The sequence below is a fragment of the Barbus barbus genome, assembly GCF_936440315.1.
Source record: "Barbus barbus genome assembly, chromosome: 39".
Lineage (NCBI taxonomy): Eukaryota > Metazoa > Chordata > Actinopteri > Cypriniformes > Cyprinidae > Barbus > Barbus barbus.
The window spans coordinates 18113790-18129071 of record NC_136717.1 but is presented as its reverse complement, the minus strand read 5'-3'; the positions used below and the strand labels follow the sequence as shown (position 1 = coordinate 18129071).

Sequence of the window (15282 nt, the reverse complement as noted above, 5' to 3'; positions counted from 1 at the left end):
CAACTTTGAAAAAGTCCATTTAATATGAGTCTTGGCACACAGGACACGATGGCAGTGTGTAACAATTTATAAGCTCAAAAGGGAATTGTATATAAATAATTATTTAATTATGATTAATTACAATTATTTATATCGGCTGACAGTAATAACTGTAGCAGAATTAAATTGTCATCAACTGATCTATCCGTCCAGCGAACATTCAGTGCAAGTTCGTATCAACACTAAGAAAGGATATTTCCTTGGCCACAGGAAATACTTTCCTATTAATGCATTAGAGCATGTAGCGAGGGTCAAAATCGTAAAGAGATTTCATTTGCAAGGCAGAAGCAGAAACTCATGTAATTTGTGCACACAACTTTTATTAACTAAACACGAACGCAAACTAGTCTAACAAACAAACAAACAAACAAACATACATACAATTACTCATACATGGGAAAGGGCTAACGAGAGTTGATGGATGAAACCATCAGGAAAACCAGAGAATGCAGTTATGGAAAAAGTCATTTAACCACCTGAGTAAAACCATCAGCACCGTTTATAACAGGGTCTATAACTTGTACTAATAACCTCTGTTTTGTTTAGTTAAATGTACAATACTTGCAATGCATTTGGTTGTGACGAGTGTCCGGAATGCAGTCTCAGATGAAAGTCTTAATGGTTTCAAGGTTTTGGATTCCTGATCACGTTATTCCTGGTTAAAGAGTGATGAATTCAAAAGATGTTCCGAGGTAGAAATGTTCTTTCCAGGTAGAAAGTGGAAAAGAGCGAAGAAAGAGATCTGCTGAGGTCCGAGGATCCTTTGTTGAATGGAAAGTCAAGGCCGCAAAGCCTGGCACAAAACTTAGTGTTCAGAAGGGTTTTAGCTCACATCCTCTTAGGATCTAACAAAACCGCAGACTTACGTGAGAGCTTTATCTGCTAAAGAGGTCACAACTCTGGGAGTCAAAGGGCCTATGGTGACTTGAACTTTTGGAGGGAGAGTTTACGACTCTTTGTCTCCATGCATGGTAATTTGCATATGAACCGGATTGGAAGTTGCTATACAACATATTAAAGAACAGTAATAATATACACAATGACCTGAAGGCATGCATGTTAATTCAGAGAAAGGTTTTTCTATGAATTAATTAAAGAAGAGTCCATTTTAATGTCTCTTTCCTAAGGGGAAATGGAGTGAGTTGCTCTGCCCGCATTTCTTTTGAGCAATAAAACAAGCGTTATCAGATGGGTTGCCATGGAACCAGGGGCCTGGAGTCACTGACAGACATACCAGCACCCAGTAAGCACCCAGTATGTGTATTGGGTGGGTGGGGGGAAGGGGGTATGTGACCATTTGTTAATCTAATAACCAATTGATTTGTTAAATCAAATACAAAATGTGTCTGATGGTCCAAATACTACAAACGCTTCTGGACCATGTTCACATATGGCTTCCTTTTTGCATGAAAGAGCTTTAGTTGGCATCTGCAGATGGCACGGCAGATTTTGTTTACTGACAGTGGTTTCTGGAAGTATTCCTGGGCCCATTTAGTAATGTCAATGACCCAATCATGCCAATGATGCAATGTCGTCTGAGGGCCCAAAGACCACGGGCGTCCAACAAAGGTCTTCGGCCTTGTCCCTTACGCACATTTCTCCAGTTTCTCTGAATCTTTTGATGATGTCATCCATGGTAGATGATGAGATTTGCAAAGCCTTTGCAATTTGACGTTGAGGAAAGTTGTTTTTAAAGTATTCCACAATCTTTTTACGTACTCTTTCACAGATTGGAGAGCCTCTGGCCATCTTTACTTCGGAGAGAATCTGCCTCTCTAAGACATCCCTTTTATAGCTAATCATATGTTATAGACCTGATGTTAACTTATTAATATCATTAACTTGTTTAACTTAATTAGTTGCTAGATGCTCTCCCAGCTGAATCTTTTCAAAATGTCTTAATTTTTCAGTCCTTTGTTGCCCCCGTCCTTTTTTGAGACCTGTAGCAGGCATCAAATTTGAAATGAGCTCATTTAGTGGATAAAAGTGTAAAATTTCTCCATTTAAACATTTATGTTCTCTATGTTCTATTGTGAATAAAATATTGGCTCATGTGTTTTGAAAGTCTTTTAGTTTTCATTTTATTCAAATTTAAAAACATCCCAACATTTCCGGAATTCGTGTTGTACATAAACACCACTGATCCTCACAAACTTCTCCAAAATATGCGAGCATCCATTATAAAACACTTGCTGTATTCAACTATGTGAATATACTGAGCTGTGTTCAAGCAGAAATATGTTATAGTGATCAGTGCGCCAAGAGCGCACATACACAGTTCGTTTGCGCATCAATTATAACAGACACAACACATGCCTAATGCATGATCCTGTATTTCACTGTAATCATCTTGACACTAGCTTCTTTTATCCAGCCGAAAGCTGTAGTTTGCGTATCATATGCTCATACAGTGGTTTTGAGTCGCCGTTCAGTCTGTATTTCACACAGCGTAATGAGAAGCGGTTTGCTGCTCTGAAACACAGAACATCACATAATTCGTAGAGAGGTGGTGCTGTTATTTATTTATATATATTTTTACATTATTTAACATATTAGTCATAACATTAGAGAATATATTATATTTTAGTTTAAAATTATTTTGCGCCCGCCCCCCTGGTTGATAACCACTCACCAAAAGCGTGAGCTACCAGCATCGACCTATTGGGCCTGGTCTATACAGTATAAAAATTAAATACCAGTGGTATTAATGGTTTTTAATGTTTTTTAAAAAAAAAGAAATAAATACTTTCATCAAGGACACATTAAATTGATCGAAAGTGACAGTAAAGAGTAAAGACATTTATAATGTTTAAAAACAAATTCTCTTTAAAATGCATTTCTTTCTATTCATCAAAGAATCCTGAAAAAATGTATCATCGGTTCCACAAACATATTAGTGTTTCAACATTTATGATCATCATAAATGTTTTTTAAGCTCAAAATCACCTTTTTTTAAATGATTTCTGAAGAATCATGTGACACTGAAGACTGGAGTAATGGCAGCTGGAAATTCAGTTTTGCATCACAGGAATAAATTACATTTTAATATATTATCTACTAGTTTAGGAAGATGTATGTAACCACAATCATTAGCTCTGACTAGCTCTTAAAGCCTTGTCTCTTGTCAAAAGGCTCAATGCGACCGCACACTTTGATGAACACTGCTGGCAGCAGCGACGTCTGTGTTGGTACACAACAGTATATGATAGTAATATAAGGTATAATACCACCTTTAACGATACAATGTTTAATAACTCAAAAAATATGCAGTTTTTTAAATTTCCTGAAAAATAATGGTTTCAGAGATGCGAGGATTCCGCCCGACAGCTACGATATTTTAAAATAGAAAACAGCTCATTTAAATTCTAATAACATTTACCAATCCTACTGTTTTTACTGTGTTTTTGATGCAGCTTTGGTGAGCATAAGAGATTTTCAAAAGCTCTTTCAAACCTGACTGACCACAAACTTTTGAATTGTAGTGCATGTTAACTTGGGCTTATGGGTAATTCATCAAAAATATGCATAAACTACACGTCCAGCAGCTTTATACATTTATTCACACTTTCATTCAACTTTAATTCTACTTTCTTAGATTCAAATTTTGAATTACAAATCTGCACCCTGTTTGCTACCTCAGCTCAAATTCCAAAAGTGAATCTGCATTCAAATCAATTCCAAAAGCAAAAAGTGAATTTCCGAATAGTCTCAGGTTGAGGGGCACAGCACAAAATTCATCATCAGTTGCTACATAAATTCATTTCCACTATTCCACCATATATTTTTAAAACCAACACTTTAAAAATTCAGGATATCTACACTTACCAAATGCATTTGCAGTCTTTGGAGAGTCTAAGCATGGAAAACTTGTTCTTTCCGTTTCTCTAAAACCATTCAGCTCTAGCCACGCTTCAGTTTAATGCTTCTGTTTCAATCCTTTGTTTTGTTTTGATTTTATTATTCACAAACAACTCACGAGCATTAATTCTTTGCATAAACCAGGACATACACTTAATGATGTAGTGTTCTAATTATTAGCATTCCCTCAAATCATATAAACGACACTTATCCAACATGTCTGGAATACTAAATTTAAGCGTAATGCGAATGGACATCTGTTACGGTCGGTGGCTTGGTCTGTGTCTGTTTTCTTTATGTCCCTCCCTTGTTCTTCTTGGCGTTGCTCTATCCTTTTGGACCTGTTCGTGATTTGAGTGGCTGATTGATGAAGCTGATTGATATAAACGCCAACGAGGAGGAGAAAGAGAAGCGACGACAGATCTTGTGGGCTAGCCAGCAAACAAGTGTCTTTATATCTGTATTTAATTTTTCTTTGTTAGCTGTTGTCTGTTTCGTATAATTTCGTTCCCTGGTTCATTTGTTCGTTATTATTGTGACGTCTGTTGTGAGTGAATAAATAGATTTGAGCGATTTTCACTATTTACTCGTTCTTGTTTATGTTACGAAGATCTCTTCTCTTACAGCTGATATTTTTATGAGAGGCCGTAACAACATCTTAAAGCCATTATAAAAAGACTGTATCGTGCAAGTCTTATAGTGAGTAATTGTGATTGCATAAGACTCAGGCCTTGAGCAAGTCAAGAACAGCCAATGAATCAAATCTTAAAAAAAAAAAAAAAAATGCAACTTCCTCACTTTTGTGTATTTCCACTTTTAATATTAGTCGCATTCCTCCGGCATCATCCTATGTCTGATGTATGTTAAGTATTTTGTTACAGTAGCTTCTAATCCCACTCCTGGCAGTAAGTGATTTTCTAAGGACGTGCCACCATCTTAACCGCAAAACCATCACACGAGCTCGGCAGGAGCATCACAGTCTGCGCCTAATCTGTCTTCAGATGGATGGTTTTAGACGGCAGTCCTGTATTATAAGAGCCTGTGCCTACGGCGTGGAGCTACATCAGAACGTGGGCACGAGGCTCCAAAGCCGTCATGCTAAACGCTAACCGCTTCTGAAGATGGGTTTGATGTGCTTAGAACTCTGTACTGAGAGATTATACAGGGAATTTATTTCAACACCCTCTGAGACATTTTTACTTCTAGCATGAAAATGAGCGTCGCTTCAAACCGGATCTCAACTAACACAAAAGGGACGCTGGGTTTGTGTAACAAGTCATAAATGAACATAAGTACTGCAAGCGATTTGTTCGCCTTGTCACATAACCGGAGAACCAGTCGCACATCAATTGATGTATTGGCACATTATGTACACTATCAGTTAAAAGTCTGGACGTGCCAGTCTTGTTGTTAAACAAAAATGTTAAAAAGTTAAATCAAAACAAAAAGCTTTAATTTTAGCTTTATCAAAGTAGATAACCTTTAAATAAATAGAAATATAAAAAATACTAATAAAAATGACAAAAGCACACAAAAAGTACTAAAATTAAAATTTAAATAGAAAAATAAACGTGAATTCAAAATATGAATAAATACTAAATATGAATAATTGTATAATAATAATAATATGATTTTTTTTTTTAAATGTAAGGCTTCACAGAGCTAGAAGCATCGGAAAGCTAAGCTAAGCTAGCATGAAACTTATATTTTCAAATAGTTTTCACAATAAACAACCATTTTGAGGAGAAGTACCAACTAATGTGCAGTTTCATTAACACCAAGTTAATTTTTCAATTTTAATTAATTAATTAACACCAAGCTAATATTTCAATCAACTTTTGAGATGCTGGTGTGTGATGTTACACAAAAATGAAAGCATCTATACACTCATTTCTAAGCATATAAAATGCACAAATGAGACAAAAATTCTAAATTTCATGATAATAAAGCCCTTTTAGCAAACATTTGCAAGGATAGGGCGAAACAGTAATTATTTTCGTATAATCATTTCGATAATCGTACACCTGCAAAAATGCAATTTTGTTATACGTCACTTTTCAAACGTCATACGACACCACACGTTCAAATAAAACCCAGCTTATTTTACACCAGTACTGCAGTGACAAATCAGGCTTTGTGCTTTGTACCTGGAATACTCTGTCTCCTAATTGCCAGAGCGCCATCTGGTGGCCTGGAGGGATTGGAGTGTTTAGTGTAGGGCCCCTCATCTGAAAAACACAAGAAAACCAAGACATTTGAAAACCACACAATGGTTTTCATTATCAAAACCTTGTCCTTATTTTCACATGCAAGCAACATGTACACAAATTCAAAGCCGCTGAAGTGGGCGTTCTTCACAGGAAATGATAGCTGTCACATATACACAGCTATTACAATGGCCAACACACTCTCAACGAGACATAGCCTTCAAAAACAAATCATTTGAACTTGAAGCTGTCAGCTTTTCATGCACACACTCAAATGTAATAAAAAGGCACACAGACACTACTCCAACTGTTGAGCAGAGAACAGTGGCCTCCCATCTGTGATATACGGTGAGTGCATCACCTCTCTCTCTGAGCGTCAGCAGCTCCAGCTGTGGCCATCCGATTGTGTGCTCAGATTTAGAGCCGTGGAATACCGAGCAAAGACAGCGGGAGTCCCATCATAATAGAGCCCTTAAAGAACAGCAGGATGGCACACTGAGCACTATTTACTTTGACTGCAGTAGCAAACGCAACCAGACTCGACAGCAGATCACACATATGTGGAGAAGCGTGTAGGTGCCCAAGAGACTAGATGGAAATTTATACAGCCGGAAAAGGATGACAATTATAAACATACTGTATCTCATCATTTCTGAACATAAGTGAGTCGCAATCTGCTTGGTGAGGCATAAGATTACTCTCGTTCACACTAAGGCCGAGGAAACACAAACTCTTAATTAGAAGTATTAATGCACTACACATTTAGTATGGAGTTAAGTAGTTTGGAGCACTAAGGCATGAATATATATTATTGGCTTTCTAGTACTGATAATGCACCATTGTATCTGTTAATGTGTCTTGACTGCAGAATGAATATGTAAATTATATGCAGATGAGGTCATGTATAATGAACTTAAGCTGCTCAAGTTGCCTAAAAATATAATTGCTAAATCGTGTGTCAATACAAAAATATTATACACTGGTGGCCAAAAGTTTGGAATAATCCAGTTCTTCAATGTTTTTTAAAAAGAATGTTTCTCTCCAAGGCTGCATATATTTGATCAAAAATACAGTAAAGCTGTAATAATATAATATATTCCGATTGTTTAATAAAAACTGTTTTCTATTTGAATATATTTTAAATTTTTTATTTATTCCTGTGATGGCAAAGTTTAATTTTCAGCATCATTACTCCAGTTTTCAACATCACATGATGCTTCAGAAATTTTAATATGCTGATTTGGTGCAATTATATTTGAAAATATTGAAATTTAAAGCAGTTATTTGAAATTTTAATAATATTTCACAACATTACTGTTTTTACTTTTTTTTTTTTTTTTTTTATAAATTATGAAACATTTAAAAATCTTAATTTCAAACTTTTGGCTGCAAGTGTGTGTGTGTGTGTGTGTGTGTGTGTGTGTGTGTTTCAACTCCATCTCCATGAGTTAATCAGTTAGTTAGTTAGTAAGTTTATTTTATTTAATTTTTTCCCCAAAATAGTTTAGTAACACTGATGTAACATTGTGTAATATCATGCAAATATGATGAAATATTTACAATTTAAATAGATTTTAAAAAGCTACTTGAAAAGAGAAACTATATAAATGAGCTTCACAAGCTTTTTTGACAGTCTCACTTGAGATTAGAGTGAGCGTCTGATTTTTTCCTGATCATATGTCATGGTCAGTTTGACTTTAGTGTGGTCAATAGACTGGACTCAAGTCAGTGAGCACATGAGAGCCCCAAATGAACGCAGCATCCCACTCCTGCTTTTTTCCTGATCCCAAGGCAAAGAAAGCTCTGAATCAGGCTATATTAAAAATACCCTCATTAATAAGGCATTTCATGGAAATGAGGGGAAGTCAAAATTAAGAGGAAACTTCAGAAGACCACAGGGGATGAGAAATAAGTCTCCTCTATTTTCTTCAGTCAGTTAACAGCAACTCTTGGGGCATTTCTGTGTCAAATCAAATGCACCAAATTGTTAAATTCATGAATGCTTACTTCACTAAAGCCACGGTACTACGTGAAATTAAAGCATGGCGGAGTGCTTTTACTCATGGAGATGAAGCTGAAATTATAAAAGCACATTCCTGCTAAACAAACATGCAGAGGGCTCCAAAAATCAGAGACTAAGATGAAAAATCTGGGATTCAAAATCTAATAAACACCAGAAAAAAAAAAGAAGAAGAAATTATAAAATAATAGGAACACTATGGTACTAAATACAAATAAACAAATCAAATTTATTTTAGTATTTGTAACAAAAAATGATTACATTTATAATTCTACAGTATTTAGCTATACATTTGAAAAAAAAAAAAACACTGAAATCAGATCAAATTTTTCATGTTGTAGTGCCTAGTAGACCAGGACACACACACAAAATAATGTCAAGACAGCACATTCCTTAGCAGGAGTTAAGACTTCCACTCCCAGCATCTGCATTTGACTGGCTGGCCGATTTCCTGCCCTAAATCTCCTTATCTCAGGAGACCTCTAAAACCAGGATAAATTTGAGGGAGCATCTGGACATATTCCAGAACAGGACTTTACTGTGGCTTTCTTATCACTTAAACATAATTCAACCAGAAACAGGACAAAGACCTCTGGATCTGGACACGACCTCCTGACTGCTTAACATGTAATTCAATGATTGTATCAACCAGAAGAGACGTTTTTATGATGAGACTGGGCGTTGAAGTCTCACAGATACATGCCCAACGGGACACTCATGACCCCCGGACAGCTTCCCCTTTCGTCCTCCCAGCATTCCAAAAGAATGCATTTTTTTTCACTCAAACTTTTATTGACTCTCTGCCAACAGATATTCCTTTATTGCTATTTCTATTAAAACAATATACTCAATAGACAATACATACTAACGCTGTATCTTATGTCTTTCATATACTTGGTGTGATTATTTAGAAGGTAGCATGTTAATCGATGCATTAACCCATGTAGTATAGAGAATTAAGGCTTGTACTTTGTGTATGCTAAATACCTGTTTGATTTTGAATGAAAGCTAGTTGCGTCAGCAATAATTCGGTGTGGATTAAAGTTGACTTTTCTCATCATAATGTATGATTAAAACACTTATAGGGATCTGCTAGGACATATTCTTCATTTACGCACGGAAAACTGAGCCGTGCGGGGCGGGGCTCCGCCCTACAGAAACACTTGTGATTGGATCAAACAGCAAAAGGGGCGGACTGAAATCCGCCCGTTAAAGACAGATGCCCAGCTTTGCTTAGTGCTTGCTCGCGCGCTGTTTGAAACTTCGGCTCCTCATCTGATCACGCTGTTAAGCGCTCTTAGCCATATACCATCTGGCGAGGATCCACATATGCCTTCAAAGTTCTGACCAAAGAAACTTTAACACCTGAAGCCGAAAGAACTCTAAACAGACTTCCTAAGAGCATCATCACATCACAGAGAAACCAACCAATCGCAAGCGGGCATCCCCAGTGACATCACGCAACAGCGATTTCAGCAGCCAATCCGCACCCGGGGTTCCATCAACCAGGAAAGGAACGAAACAACAGAGCACGTAATCAAATAATTCTTCATAATTCTGCTGAAAACTGGTTGCATTCATCTTTAAGAGTAAAGATAGTAAAGTTCCTTGCTTGTGACTCCCTCAGGTTGAAGTTAGAGCATTCTTGGAAACGAGCATTAGAACCTTAAACTCTCTTCAAATCAAATCAATTCATTGCCTGCAGCGTGTATGTGTGTTTGTGTGTGTACGTATTCTGTTTTGTGTTATTTTAGTTTAGTAGTGTTGTAGAGTAGCAAATAAACTTTGATTTATTAAGAAATCTTTGTCTGGTGCTGTGTGATTTTCAAGTCTTAAACTATTTGCCAAAGATCGCGTTACCTATGCTAAAATTTACCTATGCTAAAATTACCTATGCTAAAAAATTACCTAATCAATTCGGTATTACTGTGGCCACGGGAATAATCTCAATTGTTAAAACATACTGGTTTTAATGCTTGCTGGACAAGTCGTTAATGAGGTGTCCTTAATAAGGTATAAGTTGGACATTTTGATTAATATCCATTAATCATACGAATATGAAATCGATACGACTCGATTTCCAGAAACTAAAATTAAATTAATAGTTCTAAAATTACTACAATGTTAAATTGTAGTAAATTGTAATGCTTATATGAATTTAGGCATCTCAACATTTCATATAGTATGAAATTTGTATAACTTTGAGACTAAAATGATGAGAAAGTTCTTTAAGATGACTGGAGGGTTATTACACTTAAATATTTTTACAGTTGCAAAAAATAAAAGAATTATTGGATTAAGTGTTATAAAGAATACTTGATTTTCTACCTCAACATTTTAAGCTTAATTCAGTTGAGTTCTTTGAATTTTTTAGTTTTGTTTAGTTTACTAGCAATGTCTGATTGAAAATTGTTTCTACAGCAGTTTGTGTATACAAAGTCAATATTTAAGATATTATCATAAGAATATTTATGATATTCCTAAAGTTAAATCTGGGCAAAAATTCAAGCTTCATCCCTTTAATTATGCACTTGACAGCAAAAGTAATCTGAATTTGAAAAAAAGCAAAAAGAGAGAGTCTAAAATTAAACTTTCAATATCATCTTATACATACTGAATACTGAGAGAAAAAAAAAATCCTATACGGTATCCATCAATAACCAATGTGTTCCTGATGTATTCTGTTCCTTTAAATGTTTTTTCCAGGGCACGTGCAGCAGCAATTTGTTTTTATTTCGATGGACAAGTCGATTTGAACCTGCCGTTTAAATTGCCAATTGATTTGAAATGAATTGGAGATTCAACGCAGTTTACCCACCAGCCTCTAATACAATCTGCTGGTTAGTCCTTACATAAAAAACAGCCTATTGACGGGCACTGCTCGCCAACTATGACAACAACCAACTGCTTGCATCTCCCCAGAGAGCAGAGCAGACAGGCTCATTTAAAATGCATAGAACTGTAAGAACACCGTGCCTATGAACTAGCGGATGTATAGAGACGTCACCGACAGCCTCCTCACACAGACCTTCAGATGTTTCAGCCATTTAGTGCAAGCAAGGAATGACCAGACCAACAGAGGGGTCAGTAAATGGATTATCGACACATCCAGGAATCAGATTTCTCTGAATTTGCCACAAGTTCTGAGCCAAAGGCATCAAAGGATGAAGTTTACCTTTATTTCAGTAATCTGATCATTGGCTTCAAAAGCACTTAGCGCTATTTCGGAAAAATCAACACGGAAGAGAGTGTGGGAGGAGCAGATTTATTTTGTTTCATGCGGTGAAAAGCAAGAATAATCCATCAGCAGTATGCAAAACGCTCCTACACGCGAAAGTTTCAAAGCATTTCATGGACGTCTACTACGCAGACGTGTAAAACAGCATGTGGGTGTTTTCCATACAGTGACCGAAGGCTTCGCTCCTTCATCAGAACGTGTTACTGTGAATGAGGATAGAAGAGATGCTGCTTTTATTCATTATAAAATAAAACACTGTAGCAACATGGCTTCCTTCATGAATTTTAGAGCATTTTTCTAGTTAGCACTTTTGCTGTAGTCCAAGTTCGTTTGTCAAATTTGTTTGGGCGGTCTGAGGCTAGAGTTTTCGCAATATCTGAAGCTAGGAAATCCCTAAAAGGGAGGCAGATGAATGTGAATATAATAACAAAAACTATAACTATTTAAATAATTTTCAGTAATTAAAATAAATTATATGTATTAGATGAGAAACTTCAACTTATTTATTTCAGTTATTTGCCAAAGACAAACTTTTTTAAGTAATAAAATGACAAATTATAAGTGAAATTAAAATAATTAGCTTCATAAAACAACATAAAAATATAAATAAATGCTTTAATAGACTATACATAATAAATATCACTGCTGGACAGGCAGGGTTTAAGCAGAATAAATGATTGCAGAATTTCACATGGGAAAAGTATCATTTCATGCAAAGATTTGAGTTATGACATTTTTAATAATAAAAAAAGAAACATGCATGAATGATTCATTCACAAAAATATTACTAACATGCATTTAGAATATATGGTGAATTCTCATTTCATCCCAACTTTTAATAAAAGGCTTTTACACTGTCTATAAAATAGTATAATATTATCTGGAAATCAAATTCAAATTAAAATTTTATTTGTCACATACATATACATACGTAGTACGACATGTAGTGAAATGTATTGTACGACTGTCCAACAAATTGTCCAACAAAATTAAGAAAAACCTCAAGTTTACAAAAATACAAATAGAAAAAGCACAGTAAACATATATACAGAAATAAACTAGCAATAAAATAAAATAACAAATAGATATGAGAATAAAAATAGATATGAAGAATAAAAATAGAATATGATTCTATAAAAAGTAAAGTGTATGTCAGTGATAAAGTGTCCGTGTGCTGTGCAGTGCAGTAAAGTGTATAGTGAGTAAAGGAATACTAAAGACAAAGACAAATGGTATGTAAGTCCCACTCATTTATCCTTACGTAACCCTTCTACAAATTAGTGCAGATTGTAATGAAAATGTGCAAAGTGGAAGTGTGGGGTGATGTGCTTAGAGTGGAGAGAGGTTAAGACTCCGAATGGCCTGCGGGAAGAAGCTCCTCCTCATTCTCTCTGTGTTCGCCTTCATGGAGCGGAAGCGTCTCCCTGAACGCAGCAGAGAAAAGAGTCCATTGTTGGGATGGCTGAGGTCCTTCACTATCTTCCTGGCCCTGGTCAGGCACCGCTTGCTGTAGATCTCCTGCAGGTTAGGGAGCTCGGTGTGAATGGTACGTTCCGCTGAACGCACCACCCTCTGGAGGGCTCGTCTGTCCTGCATAGTGCAGTTCCCGAACCAGGAAGTGATGCTGCCCGTCAGGACGCTCTCAATGGTGCAGGTGTAAAAAGTCTTAAGCACCCGAGAGGGAAGGCTAAAGTCCCTTAAGCGTCTCAGATGGTACAGACGCTGCCTGGCCTTCTTCACCAGGGTGCTGGTATGACAGGACCAAGTCAAGTCCTGCGTGATGTGAACACCCAGGTATCTGAAGCTGTCCACTCTCTCCACAGGAGTCCCGCTGATCGTGATCGGCTGGTATGACCGCTTCTGCTTCGTACTGAAGTCCACTATCAGCTCCTTAGTTTTGCTGATGTTCAGGTGTAGACTATTCACCTGGCACCAACTCTCCAGGTTCTTAATCTCCTGTATGTAGGCCGTCTTGTCGTTGTCTGAGATCAGGCCCAACACAACAGTGTCATCAGCAAACTTGATGATGGTGGTGGAGTTGGAAGTGGCCACACAGTCATAAGTGTACAGTGAGTACAGCAGGGGGCTCAGAACACAACCTTGAGGGGCTCCAGTGCTTAGGGTAATGGAGGATGAGGTGTGTTTACCCATCCGTACGGCTTGCTGTCTGTCCTTCAGGAAGCTGGAGATCCATTGGCACAAGTATGTGCTGAGACCAAGGACCTCCAACTTGGAGGTGAGTGTGGAGGGAATTATGGTGTTAAACGCTGAACTGTAGTCCACAAACAGCATTTTTACATAATTCCCTTTTCTGCAGTCCAGGTGACTTGTTATGGTGTGGAGGAGGTGTGAGATGGCATCCTCCGTGGAGCAGTTATGCCTGTATGCAAACTGTAGTGGATCCAGTGTGTCTGGTAGTGATGCAATGATGAAGTCTCTGACCAGTCTCTCAAAGCACTTCATCACCACTGATGTGAGGGCTACAGGGCGATAGTCGTTTAGGCAGGTGGGCTGCGGTTTCTTGGGGACAGGAACAATGGTGGACTGCTTAAAGCATGAGGGGACTATGGACTGTTCCAGGGAGAGGTTGAAGATCTCGGTGAACACCGGTGCTAGCTGGTCAGCGCAGGCCTTCAGAACCCGACCTGTGATGCCATCTGGTCCTGCTGCCTTCCTGATGTTCACTCTCTTGAATGCCCTCCTCACGTCATGCTCCGTGATGGTGAATACGTTGTCCTCACCGGCTTCCTCAGCGTGCATGCAGTTAGCACTGCTAGCGCCGTTAGCGTGATTAGCTGCAGCCTCGAAGCGAGCATAAAAAGTGTTCAGCTCGTCAGCCAGAGAAGCGTCCGCATTCCCCGATCTGGAGGGTGGTGTTTTATAGTCCGTGATGGTTCTAAGTCCCTGCCACAGGCTCCTAGAGCCGCCATGTTGGAATTGCGACTCTAGTTTCCTCCCGTAGCGCTGCTTCGCCTCCTTCACCGATCTGCGCACGCTGTAAGATGCAGCCTTGTAGTCATCCATGTTCCCGGTGATGAGCCCTGTGTTGTAGGCAGTGGAGCGGGATCTCAGGGCGTCGCGGATGGTTTTATCCACCCACGGCTTCTGGTTGGGAAACGTCCTGATGATGGTTTTCTGCACCGTATCATCCATTAGTTTCTCTATAAATCCCACGACCGCTTCCGTAAACAAGCTGACGTCATCAGAGCTGCGCCGGAACATGTCCCAGTCTGCGTCATCTAGCGCGTCCTGCAGAGCGGCCACCGATTGGTCCGTCCAGCGTTGGACCTCCCTCTGCACCGGGGCTTCCTGTTTCAGCCTCTGTTTGTAAACAGACATGAGGAAGATGGCGGCGTGGTCCGATTTCCCAAACGGTGGTTGTGACTGTGCCTTGTAGCTGTTCTTGTATGGGGTGTAACAGTGATCTAATGTCCTTTCGCCCCTGGTGGGGCAGCTGATGTGCTGATGGAAGTTCGGCAGTGCACGCTTGAGGTTGGCACTGTTGAAATCTCCCAAAACAATGAATGCGGCGTCCCGGTGCTGTGTCTGGTGAAGGTGTAGTGTTTCATGTAAATCCCATATCGCAGTGTCCGTGTCCGCTTGAGGTGGAATATAAACGGCACTGACGATGACCGAGCTAAATTCCCGAGGGAGATAAAAATGGCGACATTTGATGGTCAGAAGTTCAAGATTCGGTGTGCAGGAGCGTGAGAGGGGTACAATGCTCGCGCTGTCGCACCAGTGTTTGTTCACCATCAGACATACTCCACCTCCCCTAGCCTTCCCCGAGTCCAGCGTTCTGTCCCTGCGGTAAACCGAGAAGAACTCGGCCGGCTGGATGGCGTGGTCTGGTACCGCTGGGTTCAGCCATGTCTCGGTGAAGCAGAGAAGGTTGCAGTCCCGAATGTCCCTCTGGAACT

At 38.7% G+C, this 15282-nt stretch overlaps 1 protein-coding gene across 1 annotated transcript in view; it reads right to left on the bottom strand.

Annotated features, from left to right (window-relative positions):
• Positions 1-15282, bottom strand: part of grip1 (glutamate receptor interacting protein 1) — a 269102-nt gene that overhangs the window by 86041 nt on the left and 167779 nt on the right. Inside the window, exon 2 of the mRNA XM_079398707.1 lies at positions 6045-6125. Coding sequence (XP_079254833.1) covers positions 6045-6125 — 81 coding nt within the window. The remainder of the gene's footprint in view (positions 1-6044; positions 6126-15282) is intronic.